Source organism: Cyprinodon tularosa, unplaced genomic scaffold, assembly GCF_016077235.1.
Source record: "Cyprinodon tularosa strain WSP-4 unplaced genomic scaffold, ASM1607723v1 ctg342, whole genome shotgun sequence".
NCBI lineage: Eukaryota > Metazoa > Chordata > Actinopteri > Cyprinodontiformes > Cyprinodontidae > Cyprinodon > Cyprinodon tularosa.
In genome coordinates this window covers 1,285,128-1,303,230 of record NW_024039055.1, presented here as the reverse complement: position 1 = coordinate 1,303,230, position 18,103 = coordinate 1,285,128, and the positions used below count along the sequence as shown (strand labels likewise).

At 36.6% G+C, this 18,103-nt stretch overlaps 2 protein-coding genes across 2 annotated transcripts; one reads left to right on the top strand and one right to left on the bottom strand.

Moving 5' to 3' along the window:
• Window positions 1-10,604: 10,604 nt before the first annotated feature.
• On the bottom strand, window positions 10,605-11,919 carry rrp15 (ribosomal RNA processing 15 homolog). Its single transcript, XM_038294598.1, has one exon. The coding sequence runs from the start codon at window positions 11,879-11,881 to the stop codon at window positions 11,183-11,185; it is 699 nt and encodes a 232-aa protein (XP_038150526.1). The 5' UTR covers window positions 11,882-11,919; the 3' UTR covers window positions 10,605-11,182.
• Window positions 11,920-13,537: 1,618 nt separating this feature from the next.
• Window positions 13,538-17,439, top strand: mpc1 (mitochondrial pyruvate carrier 1). Its single transcript, XM_038294599.1, has 5 exons — window positions 13,538-13,700; window positions 14,457-14,460; window positions 14,608-14,704; window positions 15,946-16,078; window positions 17,001-17,439. The coding sequence occupies exons 1-5, from the start codon at window positions 13,630-13,632 to the stop codon at window positions 17,023-17,025; spliced, it is 330 nt and encodes a 109-aa protein (XP_038150527.1). The 5' UTR covers window positions 13,538-13,629; the 3' UTR covers window positions 17,026-17,439.
• The last annotated feature ends 664 nt before the right edge of the window (window positions 17,440-18,103 follow it).

Sequence of the window (18,103 nt, the reverse complement as noted above, 5' to 3'; positions counted from 1 at the left end):
ATTTCATCAGTGAAAAAGTTACCTGCTATGATCTAGGTTTATTTGAAGGTTTATACTGTGCTGTACCTTATCTTAATACATTTCTAAATACATGTCAACAACCCATGCAACTTTTATGTGACAGCAAAGGGAATGTTGATCTTGATAAGTGTTATCAAACTAGACTGTCCTATACAATTCTGTATGGCTCTGTTGAATTATTAATTAATGTTTATACTGAGTGTACGTGTGATTGTGTGCAGGTTTGTTTTTCCTGGAAACTGTGCTTTTGGTATCATTCTGAGATTTGCCTTGCAAAAGTTTTGACAATCAGTTATTTTATGGGTTGAATAAAAAGGTAAAATAAAAAAAGTGTATGCTTTTGTGCATGAGTTATTTCTTGTGTCTGAAAAATAAAATTTTTAGGATGACTTCTTAATCAAAAATTCCTTCAAATGTGCTGTACACTGAAGGTAAATTTTTCCTTGTAGAACTCACCAAGCATCCTTTATCTGAAACAGATATTTAGTGGTTGCATGGGTTGAGAAAAATGTGGAAAATGAACACAGATGTCTGTAAAAAAAAATATACTAGATATGCAGGTTTTCCAGATTAAACCATAAGATTATGTTATTAATGTTAATAATCCTGAGGGATTAGATTTTTTTTCACATTAATGTGTTAAAAGTATATAGGCCTACTAGATCATAGTTATTTAATCCTGAACATTATTGCTCCTTAACAAAAATCTAGATTTAAGGTTTTCTGTCTTGTTGCACTCTTTGCTTTCACTCAAAAATCTTAATTCTAACCTTTTTTGCTGATGACGATGAATTTGTCTCATTAAGCTGAAGGTAAATTATCACTGGATGCTGCAATATTTAAAGAATATTTATTGAGTAATTAGGATGTTCTGGAAGGGGTTCACTTTATTACCTGTTGTAAATGGCGTGCTAAAGAAAAGCATTCCATCATTTTGACCTACCGCTTAGAACCTTTCCCTAAACCACACAAATCGCTTACTTTGACATTTGATTTGTTAAGATATATTTGGCCTTTACTTCTTTGGTGTTCAGGAAGTCGACTGTTTTTAGTTAAAGCAAAATGTTGAAGTCCTGAGGGTACAAAATAAGATCTTTTCCACATGCATGATTGATGTGCTGATATTAAGGGCTTGGTTATTATTAATCCTCATCATGCTGGACAGCCCTACATGTTTCTAGCTATCCGAAGAACATTGTTTGCTCATTGTTTGATACTGTCTGTTATATAAAAAAGGTACCTGGCAATCCTTTGAAACTATGCAAAGTTGTTAAATCTTCTTTTTAGCTGTGAGACTACGGATCTGGATATTCAACATACAAGATGATGCATGTCTGAGATAGTACTGTGGGTTTTTTTTTTTTTTTTTTTATTATTTTACAGTCTAAAGTTAATTATATTTCCACTTATTAACAACACGTCCTTTGCAAAAATAAATGTGAATCTGTTGTGAGGGTTTCTTTTTTAGATTCTTGTTCAGTTTGTTTGACATAAGAAGCTGGTTAAAACCAGGTATTTTCTATTAACGAAAACCTAAGCCTTCCCCTCAAACTTTGTCCTGTACCCTTTTTATCTTGTTAGTATATATAACATGATTATATATATATATATATATATATATATATATATATATATATATATATATATATATATATATATATATATATATATATATATATATATATTATTTTTTTTTTTTTTTTAAATCAATGATTCTGTTCTGAAACATGAACTCAGTAAATACAAAGAGTTTTCAGTTGAAGCTATGCAATCCAGGTAAGCCTTATGTGAAAAAATAAGACCAACTTTTGTTTATTATAAATTAATTGTGGTTAATCACAATTAATGTGACTTGATATTAGGAAACATAAAATGAATGAAATATCCAGTTAAATCTAAGAACAGGCGAGAAACAAAGTCACTTAAACTTGTCAGTCTCTAATAGTGTACAGCACTGCAGCTGACTTCTCAGGCTGGAAGGTGTTGAGAGGGGGTGTGCGGGAGTTGCGGTCTCCGTCGGCTCGGCAACCGCACCGGAGCCAGTGTGAGCAAGGGGTGAGTTCATCGAAGTGACAGCCTGACTTTGTGAAGGCTAGTTTCTGCAAAATACTACATTATCCCTAGACCTGTACTTACCCTTGGTGGAGGGATCTTATCTTATCTTCTCTACAGACATAACTGTTGTTTACAGGCAGGACCTGCCCTGCTCTATGTGTGAGCCAAACCACACAGTGATGGAAAAACACTGTGTTTTTGAGAAAAGTCAGTGCTTCAACCAATTCATTAAAAAGTACAGACAACGAGATAAGTTGAAAGGGTGTTTAGGGATGTTGCTGCTTTTCTGTTCTGGCTGTGTTTGCCTTTAATATTCAATTCATATGATTTATGTATTTAATCAGAAGTAAAGTGTTTATTGTTCATCTGAGGTTTATTGCTTGAAATATATGAAGGTAAATGTGGACTTCAAAAGAGTGTTTTTTTTTCCAGATAAACTGGAATATCATTGTAATTGTTAGTTGAAAAAGGAACAAAATATAAACCAAAAAAAATGTGATTGCTACAGCTGATTTAAGAAAATCATACTGAGATTTCTGGTCAATTTCTCCCTTTGATGTGTATCATGGCCTAGATTTTATGAAATATTGCCACTCTTTAAAAAAAACAAAAAAAACATGTAATTTGGCAATCAGGACAAGCTTGATAGGATACCGCACCTCCCAATTACAATATTCTCCATCAGAGCAACTGTTTAAAAAGGGAGGACTCATTACTTTGTTTAATGATTGACTGAAGTGTAGAAAATTTATCCTGTAGGGTTTGGAGCCTGGTACATCTTTGCCGCACAGGAATAGGAAAAACAATTGGACAGCTTAGACTGATGTTAACAGCCACACCTGAACATTAACACAGAACAGCTAATTATCTGTAAGAACCATCTCTGGAATCCTATAGGTGGATTTATTTTAAGATAAAAAAAGATCTGACCCTCAGTTGGTGAAAATTAAAGCCTTTATTGCTGACATAACTGAAGAAATTAAGAGACTATGCCTTAAAGCTACTGCAGTCAGCCTAGTTATACGTGTAGAAAAAATTTGTGTTTTTCAATAAACCAGGAAAATATAAGGTTTCTACTGGTGCCAGGAGAAACGTTAATCAATGTAAAAGCAGCTTACCTCTTCTGTTCCTATCTAAATCTAAACAATCATGTCAAGATGTTTAAAAATGCAGTATTAAGAAAGTTATAGTACTTAGCACAAACATATATTACATATATTAATAAAACATGTATTAATATTTTTCTGAAACATCGGTGCAATATATACAAATTTAATTAAACTAAACAAGGATAAAGTTTGACTCAAAGTAAATCACACATTATTAGTGTGCCAATAGTAAAGCACACTATTTCATGCATGCAAAAATCGAAATAATAATACTGATAAAAGGACGAACGATGGGGCTCTGTGTTGTATTTCAAACTACACAAGTTAACACCTTTTGTGGACAAAAAGTATTTCATAGATTTAATGGTGATCAAATTTTTGGAAAGCTCTGATTGTGAATATAATAATGTGTTTTTAGGATCTCACCATTGTACTAAGTTTCAACAAAATGAACTTTATATAAGTCTCTGTTTCTTATTTCAAAAATAATTTCAAAAAATTAAGAAATTCAGAGTAAGAATTAATATATATATATATTTTTTTTATTTTTATTATTTTTTTTTTTTATTCATAACAAGCTACGGCAAACTGTTTATTGCTTAAACTAAATGTAGTAGCTTGAATATTTTTTCTGTTTCCAAATACTACAGGTGAAGTCTGTATGTTCTCATCACCCATTGAACATGCTGGGTAACATTTTTGTGTTGATACTGAACACTCTATTTCTAGCTATGAAGCCAGCAGAGGGACTACAGTGAAATGTGGCCCTACAGTCTGGTTTACTGTATAGTTTGGCACTTCTACAGAGTCTTTCACTCACACTCTGGGTCTATTGAGACATTAGGGAACACTTAGACAATTATCACTGGATGCTGCAATATTTAAAGAATATTTACTGAGTAATTGGGATGTTCTGGAAGGGTTTCACTTTATTACCTGTTGTAAATGGCGTGCTAAAGAAAAGCATTCCATCGTTTTGAAATATCACTTAGAACCTTTCCCTAAACCACACAAACCGGTTACTTTGACGTTTGATTTGTTAAGATATAGTATGCCTTTATGCTGATGAAGGTTCTCAGTCATCCAGGTCATAGTCATTCCGTTAAAATTCAAAAAATATCCACTGGACTTGGTTTGGAAACATGCAATGGAAACCGATGAATGGGTCGTTAGTTCCATCGTTAGCCTGTAATATCTGAACCTGTCTATGATTCTAGGGGTCGGTCGTTAAAGGGGGGATTGTCATTAAGGGGGGGATTGTCTCCTGTAATACCTGAAACCTGTCTATGATTGTTAAGGGTTGGTCGTTAAAGAGGTATTGTTCACCGGCTGGAGCGGGTAGGTCCCTCGTTCCTCTGTGATGGGGTGGGGGGTTTGGTGATATCTGGAAGGGATCATGTCTATGATTGAATTGTATGTTTTTGGAAGCTGGAATCGGAGTCCACCACCTCTGTTTAAAGTTGGTTTTTCTCTCTTAACATAGATGTGAAGGAAGCCATCTATGTTAAGAGAGAAAAAACAACTTTAAACAGAGGTGGTGGACTCAGATTCCAGCTTCCAAAAACATACAATTCAATCATAGACATGATCCCTTCCAGATATCACCAAACCCCCCACCCCATCACAGAGGAACGAGGGACCAACCCGCTCCAGCCGGTGAACAATACCTCTTTAACGACCAACCCTTAACAATCATAGACAGGTTTCAGGTATTACAGGAGACAATCCCCCCTTAATGACAATCCCCCCTTTAACGACCGACCCCTAGAATCATAGACAGGTTCAGATATTACAGGCTAACGATGGAACTAACGACCCATTCATCGGTTTCCATTGCATGTTTCCAAGCGATACAAGGCGTTGTCTATATAAGACTCAAACTCACTGCGGATTCAGACATTTGAATTGAGAAAGCTTCCTGGAGAGTTGGCGAAACGTCTTCAAATCTTGAAAACCAAGTCCAGTGGATATTTTTTGAATTTTTACGGAATATTATGCCTTTACTTTTTCTGGTGTTCAGAAAGTCGACTGTTTTTAGTTTTTAAGCAGTCCTGAGGGTTCCAAATAAGATCTTTTCCACATGCATGATTAATGTGCTGATAGTAAGGGCTTGGTTATCAAAAATCCTCATCATGCTGGACAGCCCTACAGGTTTCTAGCTATCCAAAAAACATTGTTTGCTCATTGTTTGATACTGTGTTTTATATAGAAACGTCTTGCTACATAACACTCATAATGTAAATAATATCAGAGGCATGTATTGTTAGCATTGGTCAATATGGCCAACAAACACACTGATCATTGCCCTCCAAGGTGGAAACATACAGGTAAAAGCCAGTTAATTAGAATATTTTGAAAAACTTGATTTATTTCAGTAATTGCATTCAAAAGGTGTAACTTGTACATTATATTTATTCATTGCACACAGACTGATGCATTCAAATGTTTATTTCAATTAATTTTGATGATTTGAAGTGGCAACAAAGGAAAATCCAAAATTCCGTGTGTCACAAAATTAGAATATTGTGTAAGGGTTAAATTTTGAAGACACCTGGTGCCACAAACTAATCAGCTGATTAACTCAAAACACCTGCAAAGGGCTTTAAATGGTCTCTCAGTTCTGAAGCCTACACAATGAGGAAGACTTCAGATTTGACAGCTGTCCAAAAGGCGACCATCGACACATTGCACAAGGGGGGAAAGACACAAAAGGTTATTGCTGAAGAGGCTGGCTGTTCTCAGAGCTCTGTGTCCGAACACATTAATAGAGAGGCAAAGGGAAGGAAAAACTGTGGTCAGAAAAGGTGTACAAGCGATAGGGATCACCGCGCCCTAGTCAAGATTGTGAAAAAAAAACATTCAAAAATGTGGGGGAGATTCACAAGGAGTGGACAGCTGCTGGAGTCAGTGCTTCAAGATCCACCACCAAGAGACGCTTGAAAGACATGGGTTTCAACTCCCGCATACCTCGTGTCAAGCCACTGTTGACCAAGAAACAGCGCGAAAAGCGTCTCACCTGGGCTAAGGAAAAAAAGAGCTGGACTGCTGCTGAGTGGTCCAAAGTCATGTTTTCTGACGAAAGCAAATTTTGCATTTCCTTTGGAAATCGAGGTCCCAGAGTCTGGAGGAAGACAGGAGAGGCACAGGATCCACGTTGCCTGAAGTCTAGTGTAAAGTTTCCACCATCAGTGATGGTTTGGGATGCCATGTCATCTGCTGGTGTCGGTCCACTCTGTTTCCTGAGATCCAGGGTCAACGCAGCCGTCTACCAGCAAGTTTTACAGCACTTCATGCTTCCTGGTGCTGACCTGCTCTATGGAGCTGGAGATTTCAGGTTCCAACAGGACTTGGCGCCGACACACAGAATTTTGGATTTTCATTTGTTGCCACTTCAAATCATCAAAATTAAATGAAATAAACATTTGAATGCATCAGTCTGTGTGCAATGAATAAATATAATGTACAATTTACACCTTTTGAATGCAATTACTGAAATAAATCAAGTTTTTCAAAATATTCTAATTTACTGGCTTTTACCTGTATAAGGAGACATCTGAATGTCTCATGCAGCTGCAGAAAGCCAATCTGATTTTCAGGTTTTGTTTGCAGTTTTCCAAATCTAGAAACTATGCGTCCTTATCAATGTCATTGACCTCTTAAAACTTCAAAGACAGGCCCCTGTTTAATCTGTGCCGACAGCCATAAATCTTAGTGATGTCCAATTTATGTAGGAAATAAACCAGAATTGAGATTCCAAAGGTGGCATTGAGTTTAACTTAGCAGGGTTATATGACTAAATTGTTTCACATCTTGGCCTCCATTAAATAGAAAACAGGAGCATATTTTGCACGTATGACCTTGGTGAGGCTCCGTGCTGAGTTCATCAATATCTCAAGCATATTCCCACCATTAAACAAGGGTAAACATAATCTCACATTAATCTCTATTTTTTTCAAAAGGCCTGTCACTAGCACGTTGAAGGCCAGACTTCAATAATTGTATTCTCTATTTGCAGAAAACACAATGATTGATTAAACTACCTACAAACCACACTCTTAGATCTTGAGTTCAACACAAATGAAGCAGATTTTAAAATTGGCACAATAACAAAAAAGGATGAATGAAGCCCAAAGTTCATATTGGCAGAAATCTCTAAAGCAGGATGGTGAAAAAGGTTAGAGATTCAAGCGCAATGTTAAATCAGAGCGCCATCTAGGGGCCATGGGGGTCTCCAAAGCTGCTGTTGCATGAGCTGCCTCTTCTGTCTGACTACAGCCGCGGTTCTCAAAGTGTGTGGCGCGACCCACTGGTGGGGAATTGAGACGTGACAGGTGGGGCGCGCCAAGTTCCGGTGTGTGTGTGTGTGTGTGTGTGTGACTATAAATGTAGAACGTGTGAGAGCAAACTGTCCTTATAGCTGTATGTTGCCGCTTTTTAGACCAATCAAACCCACAAAGTAATCATTACTAGCCTACATGCAGTCTAATTAAAAGAACATTAGATATGAGAAACATTTCACCTGGAACTGAAGTGCCAAAATAATGATTGACGTGACGTCGGCATATTATTTGTAACGGAATAAACTTTCGCGCCCCAGTGTTGCCAACTCAGCGACTTTGTCGCTATATTTCAGACCCCTCCAGCGACTCTTTTTCAAAAAAGCGACTAGCGACAAATCTAGCGACTTTTGGAGACTCTTACGTGAAAGCACGTATCGTTCCTTTTCTTGTCCTCCAGCGGCAGGTGCTGCCGTGGGGCGCCTCCTCCGTCCCAACCCCATTCTCCCCCGCTATCGCAGGAGTCGCTCTCAGCGCTGCAGTCAGAGCAGAGACACAGCATGTTTAACTTTAGCGTCCAGACTGCAAATAAAGCGCACATGCGCCGGGATTGACGGCGCAGGTTGATCATAAATAACTGAATTTGAAATATTTTATTAGTTTATTATGCAATGAAAAATAAAGTAAGTCTATTTTTTCCTATTCTGTCTGCAGCACCTGCTGATTTTAGGTCTGCTGAGGAGGACCAGTTTATTGAAATGACGTCTGACTCCACCCTGAAGCTCAGGTTTAATGCTCAGACTAATAGTGAATTCTGGTTAGGAGTGGAGAGGGAGTATCCACTCATCGGGCAGAGAGCTGTGTGCATTCTTCTTCCCTTTGCCACATCATATCTCTGTGAGATGGGCTTTTCAGCTGTTGCTTCAATGAAAACAAAATACAGATCTCAGCTGAACATTGAGCATGACTTGAGAGTGGCAGTATCAAGCCTGCAACCCCGTTTTGAGAAACTGTGCAATGCAAAACAGGCTCATTGCAGCCACTAATGCAGGGATAAATAGACCTGTCTTGCCAGATGGATTTCACTTCTTTTCTTTTATTAACAGATTGCAGAGTGGTACTTTAATTTTTTCTATCTTTGAGCTTGATACAAATTTTGACACAGCTGCATTTTTATTTTCTTTATTTTTTAGCTTGCTGTTATTTGATGTAGATAGTTTGTATTTAGATACTACTTGTTACTTCAGTAAAATTGGAACATTTTAAGATTGTTGCATATTTCATTAGCATTGTGTTGGGGCGATGGGGACAGGCGGGGCTTGAAAATTCCCCCTTGTCCAAAGTGGGGAATGACAGAAAAAGTTTGAGAACCACTGGACTACAGTAACCTCCAAGAAGTGGAGTTTGATAAAAACAGCTGAGACTTTACCTGGAACCATGTGCTCGGTCAGATGGAAATGAAAAGAATCTCAGGAGGTCCAATTAGAACATTTTAAAAAATTTTGTCAACTTAAACAATTACTGATTTTTTTCAACCTGTTAGGAATATTATTTACAAATGTACATGGCACAGTTCTGAAACAAACATCCCTCACGTTATAAGATGGAATGATATGTATTAATAGATTTAGTTGGATATGCTAAAGACAGTTTTAGATGTTGCTTTGTTTCACAAACATATTTGCTCGCTCTAAACTGCGCTGTTTGTGGCTTTATTCTTCTCAGATGTTAATGTAATTTCATGGGCTGACTAAGGGTTTAAACGAAAAATAAAAGTTGTACTTAAAAAAGAAAAAAGTGCATCAGCTGAGTTCTTAATGCTACATTTCTCACTCATATCTAGTTCACTATTACTAAATAATTTCTTCTGAAGCTTGCTAAAATATAGAATTTATTTTATCGCTTAAGCATAAGTAATAAAGGAAACTACTATCTTGGCCTTTCAATTTTTTACTTCATATATTACAGCAAAAATAAGATAGTTTCTTAAAATTCAGGGGTTTGTTGTGTTAAGATTTTCAGTTTTATTCACTTATGTAATCTATATACTTTTCACAAAGAATTCAGTAAAAAAAATATATATATATATATATTAGGGTTGTCAAAAGTATCGAAACTCAAAAAAGTATCGATACTGAAATGTTGTATCCGGATACAATACTCGTTTTTAAAAGTATCGATACAGTGCCGTCACCAGTGGCACCTAAGCAGTCATTCATCTTAAGTGCAGAATAGAGGACAATGCACTTTCAGAACACTGTGTGATTGAATAATTCTGTGCTCTTTTCAGTTTCAGACTTTTTTTTTTGTAAGAAGTGCAGCTGCTGAGAATTATTTTTGTTTCTTAACTGGTTTGGCTAGTGTCATTGTTATGTGTGCAAAGCATAGCCAAGGAAGGAACACTTAATTTGAATTTTATTTTTTATCAAGCTTGCTTAATATTATGCACAGCATACAACCTTTATTGTGTTTATTTATTATATTTTATTTATTAATGAAAATATTTCTGTAGACTTTTGGAGTCTGTTTTTATCCTTGTGGTATCGAAAATGGTATCGAATATTTTCCTTAGTATCGGTATCGAGTTGAAAAGTTTAGTACCGTGACAAACCTAATATATATATATATATTTAACAAGCAATATGAGAAACAAATGTGGCATGGAATTCTAAGATATCCTCAAGTATTTTAAAAACATTTTAAGCTGTTATAATTAATAAAAGAATTATGCAGATAGCATGGAAAGACCAACACCCATGAAAAATAAAGGACATTTTTAAATGGACTTCTGTCTGAATTTATCATCTCACAATGTGGTTTGATCTGATCATCTCTGAAACATTGCTTCAGTTCATTTGATCAATGTGTTCAGGACCATTGTGGTTCTTCACCCCAAAGATTTGAAAAACTTTAACTTTTCAGTGAAAAAAAAGACAATTGATTCTGGAAGGATCATCTGATAAACAATTTTCTGTATAAATATAAATAAAAATTAACACCAGCAAAAACAAAAATCCTTCTACATATAATTGATCAGAAATATGTTGGAAAATTTTAAAAACAGAGGCCAACGTTTCAGCTTTTTTTTTTTTTTTTATTGTCTCATTGTGCCAAACTTTTCCTCTCAGTTATCACTAAATTCTTTTTTTTTTTTTAGTTTTTACGGTATTTTAAGATGTGTTTAAGATCCTAGTCCACATGCATCCTCATTCACATTTTCCTCAAATTTTTTACATTCTGATATATTTTCACATTTATTAGCTGCATCTAAAAATAAAGATAATTTCTATTTAAACAGATAATAATACACTATAACCTACAATAACTTAAATTATATCATTGTACTTGTTTATCGAATCAATTCAGTTTAATCTGTAAAATAAACTGCCTGTAGTGTCTTTAAACGTCCAGCAGGTGTCAGTATTATAAAAAAAAATCAGTTTTTTTTTTTCAATTTTGTGTAATTTATTTTTCTTAAAGAACTGGAAATAGAATCTGAACACACTTTGAAAGTATATGCTTCTTTCCATCGGAAAAATCTTTTCAGCAGCAGCGTTTAGAAAAACTAAGATATCTGATACTACAAATTTAAGTTGAAGTGGAGCATCTCAAAAATATGATCTATGAACATCTATGCAAGCGAAGGAAAACAAATATCGTCTCCTGCGGTTCAGTCCCTCGGAGCATCAAGTTTTTGTAAAGGAGCAGACCGAGGCTACGTCACTCCCGATTTGCCTCTTCAGTGTCACTGTTTTTGTCCCAATCTTTCATGTTGGCTTCCATCATGAAATCCTCCCTAAGGACACTCCAGGCGGGTTTCTCCTCCTCTGCGGGAGGAGGAGGAAGATTCTCCGTCTTGACTGGAACTCCGTCTCCTTCCTCTGTTCTCCTGAGGACACCGATGAAGTCTTTCTTTGAAATAGAAGATATAATCTTGGCCTTCTTTCTTTCGGACCCACCGACCTCTTTCATAGCTTCATTTGTGTTTTTCTGATGTTTCCTCACAGCGTTGAAAAGCTGGACCACCCCTCTGGTGGCGGTCTTCTGCAGCGCTCTCTCCGTCTCACGGTCCCGCACTATGTCAGGCTTTTCCCGAAACATCATCTCCCACATTCGCTTCTTGTCTATTTGTTTCTTCTTCTCCAGATGCTCTGCTTTCTCCGCCGCATCTTTCTTTTTAACTAGGATGCTACTCTTGTTCTCTGAGGTTTTCTTCCCGAGGATCTTTGCCATGGCGTCTGCCCAGCCACCGACGGCGTCATTTTCTTCATCCTCTTCCCTCTCCGCTTCGTTACCATCATGGCTGTCCGTGTTTTCCGCTTCGCCTGATTCTCCATCTGCACTTTCAGCTTCTGAATCGCTGTGTTGGAGTTCGTCTTCGGAGTTCTGAGACACGTTCTCGCCACGCACCGCCATCATGCTGCCCGAACCCTGAACCGGAAGATAAATTGTTGCGTTAGCGGAAGTGCCTACCGGAGTTGTATCGAGCTTCGTCCCCAGTCTATGTGTGGCCTTGTTCTTGTTAGATTTATTGGCGGTTGGCAGCAACCGCCACTTACTGGTATGGAGTGTGGTTCGTGATGGACTATCTACTTTATATATATATATATATATATATATATATATATATATATATATATATATATATATATATATATATATATATATATATATATATATTTTTTTTTTTTTTTTTTTTTCTAAGGAAAAAGAAAAAAAAAAACATAACTTTGTATTCTACCCGTCTATATCATACACACGTTCACCCTCTCGATAATGAAATTAATGAAATAATAATTATTTGTATATGTTTGCTCCCCAAATTCTTCCTCAAAATATCTACTAAATGAATTTTTTCCTTAATACATTCAAACTCTCTCCTCATATATCTTATCTTGGTTTCGTATTTATGACATTCCAGTATAACATGTTCTATTGTTTCATATTTTCCACAGTAATCACATTTGCCAGAGGTATACTTTTGAATTTTATAAAGTGTAAAATGAAGTCCTGTTGCCCAAATCTTAACATTGTTGTCACTCTCTCCTCCTTTCTATTTCGTCTTCCATTTCTTCTTTTTCCTACCATCTAATGAATTTTTTTTTTCATCTCACCTTTTGTGCCATTTCCATCAATTTTCATTCAATAATACTCTTTCCCTCCGATTTACTTGTTTTAACTGTAAAACTAATACGATTTTGAATTCCCCTCTGCCATTTTATCTGCCCTCTCGTTTCCTGCTACTCCAATATGTGCTGGAACCCACACAAATACAACCGTCAAACCCATATTTTTTATTCTGAATAATGTATGAAATATTTCTTATAGAATGTCCATCCTACAATCTGATTGATTATATTTTAAACTTAATTTAATCTGAACAAATTACTGTTTTTTAAGGTTTTATGCCAACATTTCCCATGTATACTGATAATCCATCTGAAAATCCCTTTATTGTCCCGCAATGGGGAAATTGAGATGGTACAGCAGCAAAAGGTTATAGCAAAAGTGGTCAAACAATGTGGACCTTAGAAAGTGTATAAAAATAACAGTATAAAAAACATAATAAGAAAATCTAAAAATAAGCATTGTACTGTGCAATGTTATATACTATATATATATATATGAAATGGACAGTGTGCAGTTTTATGTTTCTGACTTCTGCAGTGGTGCTGAATTCTGTCCTCCCGATTTTTATTAATATTTTACGATTCAATATCCACCCAATTAACTATTAATTGAATAAAAACAAAGTCACTTAAATAATTTCTTGTTAAAATTATTTGTTGTGATAAATCATTTTAGAATCACTTAAAATCTCCTAAACGACCCTACTTAAACACATCCTAAAGTTAAAACGTCCCATAGACTTCACATTTCACAATAAAATAATTTTTTTTACCCTATTCAGCGTTGTTTCGAAATAACCTATCATGTGTACGTGGTGTAATTGAACGCAACGTGAGGTGCTGGGACGAGGTTGGCGTAGAGGCGCCATGTTGACGTATCAGCCGGAAGCACATTTTTACAGGGTAACTGCATTCACTAAAACACCTCCGGATATTATTGGCCGTCCTCTGATAGCTAAGCTCTCCTGCTTTCAGTCGTCCTTCAGTACTGTCGGGGAGAGTTCTCCTGTAGACCCAATCATCCTCTAACTTTTAACAATGGCGGGGACACTTGCTCGCAAAGCCATCGACCACCTGAAGAGCAAAGACTTCAGAGATTATTTAATGAGGTGCGTTTAAGAAAAAAAAAAAAGACTCAAATGTGTTATATGATAGGAAGGTGCTAACTGAGCTAGCTAAATGTTGAGCTGCAGGTTTCTGATAATTGCTAGTTTGTTTAAATATTCTCAGCTTACATTTAAACCGTTATAGTGTTTCTTCTTGTCTTCAGTGTGCTTTAAAAAAGCTCAAGGGCGCTTGTTGTTCTGTGTAGCTTTCTGTTATCATTTTGGAGTGTGTGTCATTGTTTTAATAGCAAATTAATTAATTTGGCTGAATTTATACAGATAGATCCTATTATATTATAATAATATCTACCAAAGCAGATGAACGGTGGGACTTTGTGACGTTTTGCGTCCTGTAAACAATACCCTGATGTGGGTTTACTTTTGTCTGTTTGGATTGATCCTAACAACTACTTTAGTAACTAAAAGTGAAATCTCTTATTGCTTTTACGGAGCAAAATGTCCCACAAACCAGCTTCATTCCTGAAAATCCAGATTAAAGGTCAAAGTAGGTTTTTTGTGATGCAACAAACTCTGTTTGCTTTTTAATCACTGATTGTCCTTCTTTGTGTCACAGAGTGTGGCAGTTTACATTTATACTAAAATGTGATTTGTCAATCAGAAACTTTTATAAAAAACCAACATTATAAAAAGTAAAATGCTCATTTATTAGACTTTGAAATAGTTGCCTACTTTCTTCCTTAACTATGTTTTTTTTTTTTCTTTCCCTTTCATGTCGATGTTAAAATGAACACATAAAAGCACGGTAGGTCATGCATCTTTCCATCCTAACATGTACTCCTGTCTGTACAGGACTACATGTTGTTTCAGAAATCTTGTTTGCTTGAAGTGTACAATCCACCAGAACTTCCAGCCCTGTTTAATCTGCCAACCATCCATATTACTTTTACAGCATTTCTGGGGTCCAGTCGCAAACTGGGGTCTTCCCATTGCTGCCATCACAGATATGAAGAAGAGCCCTGAAATCATCAGCGGCAGGATGACCTTCGGTAGGACATACAAACATGCAGATTTGTTGCCAACTACAGCATGTGATACTATTTAAGGTTACTGTTATGAAAAGTTCAAATAAAACACTATATTTTAATGTCAGACTCTCAGCTAAGGACTTTTATTTGATTAGAGTTCTACTATCAATGTCTTATTGTTTATTTGTACAGAATAGTTTTTCAAAACTGTTAAAATGTTAGTAGAGATTAGTGATTTTATGAGATGAGCTGAGGCTTCGAGACGTGTGTTGAATAATGGAGGGGGCGTTTCCACAAAGCGTGTGTCGAGGCTAAAATTGATGACGTCCAAGGCCTGGCTACCGGGATACCATGTGACCGCTTCATGGAGGGGTTCAGAAAGCGCAAGAAATATGACAGGCATTTAAATAGCCTCAGGATTCAGTCAAGGTGTGGGAGTTTGTAGGAGACTTGCTGTCAGCTGGATAGAGTTTGGATACATTCTAAGAATAGGTTGTTTTTCCAACCAATCTAGTTGCTTAAAACTATTTTGGGTAGAAGAAACAATGTAATGGTCAAAATCCCATTGGGGACTTTACTACATGGTGTCATCTGTAACACACAGACTCCCTCATCTGAGGTTGATGGTTCAAGACCTACCTTTGGCTTTTGAAAGTTGCGATTATACTTAATTATTTTGGATAATGAGACTAATTTTGAGTTGGTTTGCCCTAGTAAAAAATAGATTGGGTAAAAATGCTGCCAAATTAGGCCGGTTTAGCCAAATGATTGGTTGAACACAATTTCCAACCCGATTAAAACCAAAAAATTAGGAAAAACTATTATCTTTGAATAAAAATGACAAACACCTTTCATTTTGCTCATCATTGCCCACTTAGCAGGAACACTTTCACTGTTTGCTTGAGTTTATTTCACTAAAATGGCAGAAAAACTGTGCACCTAAAATGATTGAAAGACATTTTACACTTGCAAAAGATTTTATTATGCATACCAACAATTAACAATTTCAAAGGAACTTAAAAGGGGGGAAATAAAGAAACATTTGCAAAAAATCACAAATTCTATTACAAAGTGCAGTTCTGCTTTACACCAGTAGGTGGTGACATGTTCACATGGAGCCTCATGAACCATAGCAATTTGGCCAAATGCTTCATGAGGCTTCATCTCACTATCACTAGTATTTTTATAATTGATTTAATTATAATTATTTGATATGATCTTTTTAATTAGAAGGTACTTAATATTTTTCTTTCTGCTTTCAGCTCTGTGCTGTTACTCTCTCCTCTTCATGAGGTTCGCCTACAAGGTTCAGCCTCGTAACTGGCTCCTCTTTGCCTGCCACCTGACCAACGAGGGAGCACAGCTGGTCCAGGGAGGTCGACTCATCAAATACAAGTGAGATACATGTGCTGCCCTGTGTTTATTAATTATTCTTTACTGTCAATGATTAGAATTTTGTTTTATGAAATGCTAGATGTGGAAAAAGGTTTAGTTTTAGCTGAAGCCATGATTGCCGTCCAATGCCTGTTTCCTGCTTAAGGCCCATTCATACCTCACGTTTGGCCTGCACGTCCGTATTTCTGTCCGTACGTTCTATCCGTTGACTCCTTCATACCTCCGTCCGTTGAGGTGCGCAATAACCCGTATTTCCTCTAGGTGGCAGTGCTGGGCGCCAATGATTCGTCATTGATCAAAACATGGCGATGGTCCAAGACCTGATTCTGTTGCATTTGCTCCGTAAGCGAAAGAAAAGTAAAAAACGAGATCGACGGTGGAACGTGAGGCCATTGAATATCAGTCGCCCTTTTGATGGGGAATTTTGCAATTTGGTGTTGCCTATGCGGGAGATGGATGTTCCATTGTTTAAAGCCCAGAATTCTAACCTTCTTTGTGATTTTGTTGACATTTTGTACTAAAAACTCAATAGCGCCCCCACCGTTTCCGGTAGTATTGCTCCGTATTGATCCGTTTCGTCCGTAAGCGTAAGCTCCCAATTTTCGTGTCAAAGTACGGACGAAATCGACGGTTAGAACGTATGAAACACTCCACACGTATCCGTATCCGTCTTTTACGTGAGGTATGAATGGGGCTTTACTTGCTGCGCTATGACGATGAGCGTAAATACTATTTTAAATATATGGCACCTGAACTATTAAAGCCTGTCAGATATTGAACCGAAGCAGTACAGCACATAGCAAAGTTGTGATTACAGCTTTGTAGCTGAAGCCCAAACCTTGTTCCACTTAAAATATTTGAGAATTTGCATTTGAAATGAGAAAATCCTCCTTTTAAACTGTATCCTTTTTTTCACTTTCAGCATGGAGAAGAAGATGGGATCATAGTGGTGAAAAGAAGATGGTAGAACACAGAATGCTGCTTCTACAACCCACTAAAGTTGCACACCTGAACTCGTTTTGGCTCGATCCACATGACAAAAAATAAACTTTGGTTCTTAATCAGAAATATTCAAATATAAATTGTGATATCATTGCATCGATTTATCGGTTAGTGGTTTCCCTATGGGTTCCCTTTCTCACTAATCTATTAGTGTTGGCTTTTTTTTTTTTTTTTTTTACCTAGTTGAATTTGATCAATCCATCACTTACCACCTGTCCATCAGGGTCACTCATGGAGGACTGGTTACCTACCAGGACAAGTTACCAGGAAGCTAGTTGAATTTTACTAGCTAAGTTAAAGAGTTTGTTGACCTAACCATTTTAATTCCAGCATTTTCCTAATAAAAATGTGAATATTCATATGAGGAGTACTTACTGTTCATGAACATAAGCGTACAAATTCATTTCTTCATCTGTTGTTCTATAATGCCACACTTTGCAAGGCTGGTATCAATGAAACAGTAACTGACAAAGACAGAACTATTTGGAAATAAGTTCCTGATATAAAGGTTGCTCCAAGACTTTTAATTTAAATCAAAACCACTAATGGTGTTGGTATATATAAATGGCCATTCATTGGCTAATTAAACCTTTTGTTGTACAGAAATGTACTCTGTGACAGGAAAAATCTCTAGAAATGTGATCAAATAGGCCTGTGAATGAAGTTTTGAAGAATCACACATATGATAATTGTGCACTTATATTTTTTATTTTGAAATAGTACAAAGTGGTGACAATCATTTAAGATCTGGTCCAGCTTTAGAAAATTACTAGAAATTCTGCTCAGTGGGGCAGTGGAGTAGCACTGCTGCCTTGCAGCAAGCAGGTTCCGTGTTCGATTCCCGGCACTGGTTCTTTCTGCATGGAGTTTGCATGTTCTCCCTGTCCATGCATGGGTTTTCCCTGGGTACTCCAGCTTCCTCCCACAGTCCAAAAACATGACTGTTAGGTTAATTGGCTTCTCTAAATTCTCCTTAGGTATGAGTGTGTGCATGAATGGTTGTGTGTCTCTGTGTTGCCCTGC

Excerpts from the sequence above, each read along its gene's own strand:
- mpc1 (XM_038294599.1), top strand. The coding sequence starts at position 13,630 with ATGGCGGGGACACTTGCTCGCAAAGCCATCGACCACCTGAAGAGCAAA. Across the intron at positions 14,705-15,945 it reads CAGCGGCAGGATGACCTTCG|CTCTGTGCTGTTACTCTCTC; the intron begins GTAGGACATACA and ends TTCTGCTTTCAG. Across the intron at positions 16,079-17,000 it reads GGTCGACTCATCAAATACAA|CATGGAGAAGAAGATGGGAT; the intron begins GTGAGATACATG and ends TTTCACTTTCAG.
- rrp15 (XM_038294598.1), bottom strand. The coding sequence starts at position 11,881 with ATGATGGCGGTGCGTGGCGAGAACGTGTCTCAGAACTCCGAAGACGAA.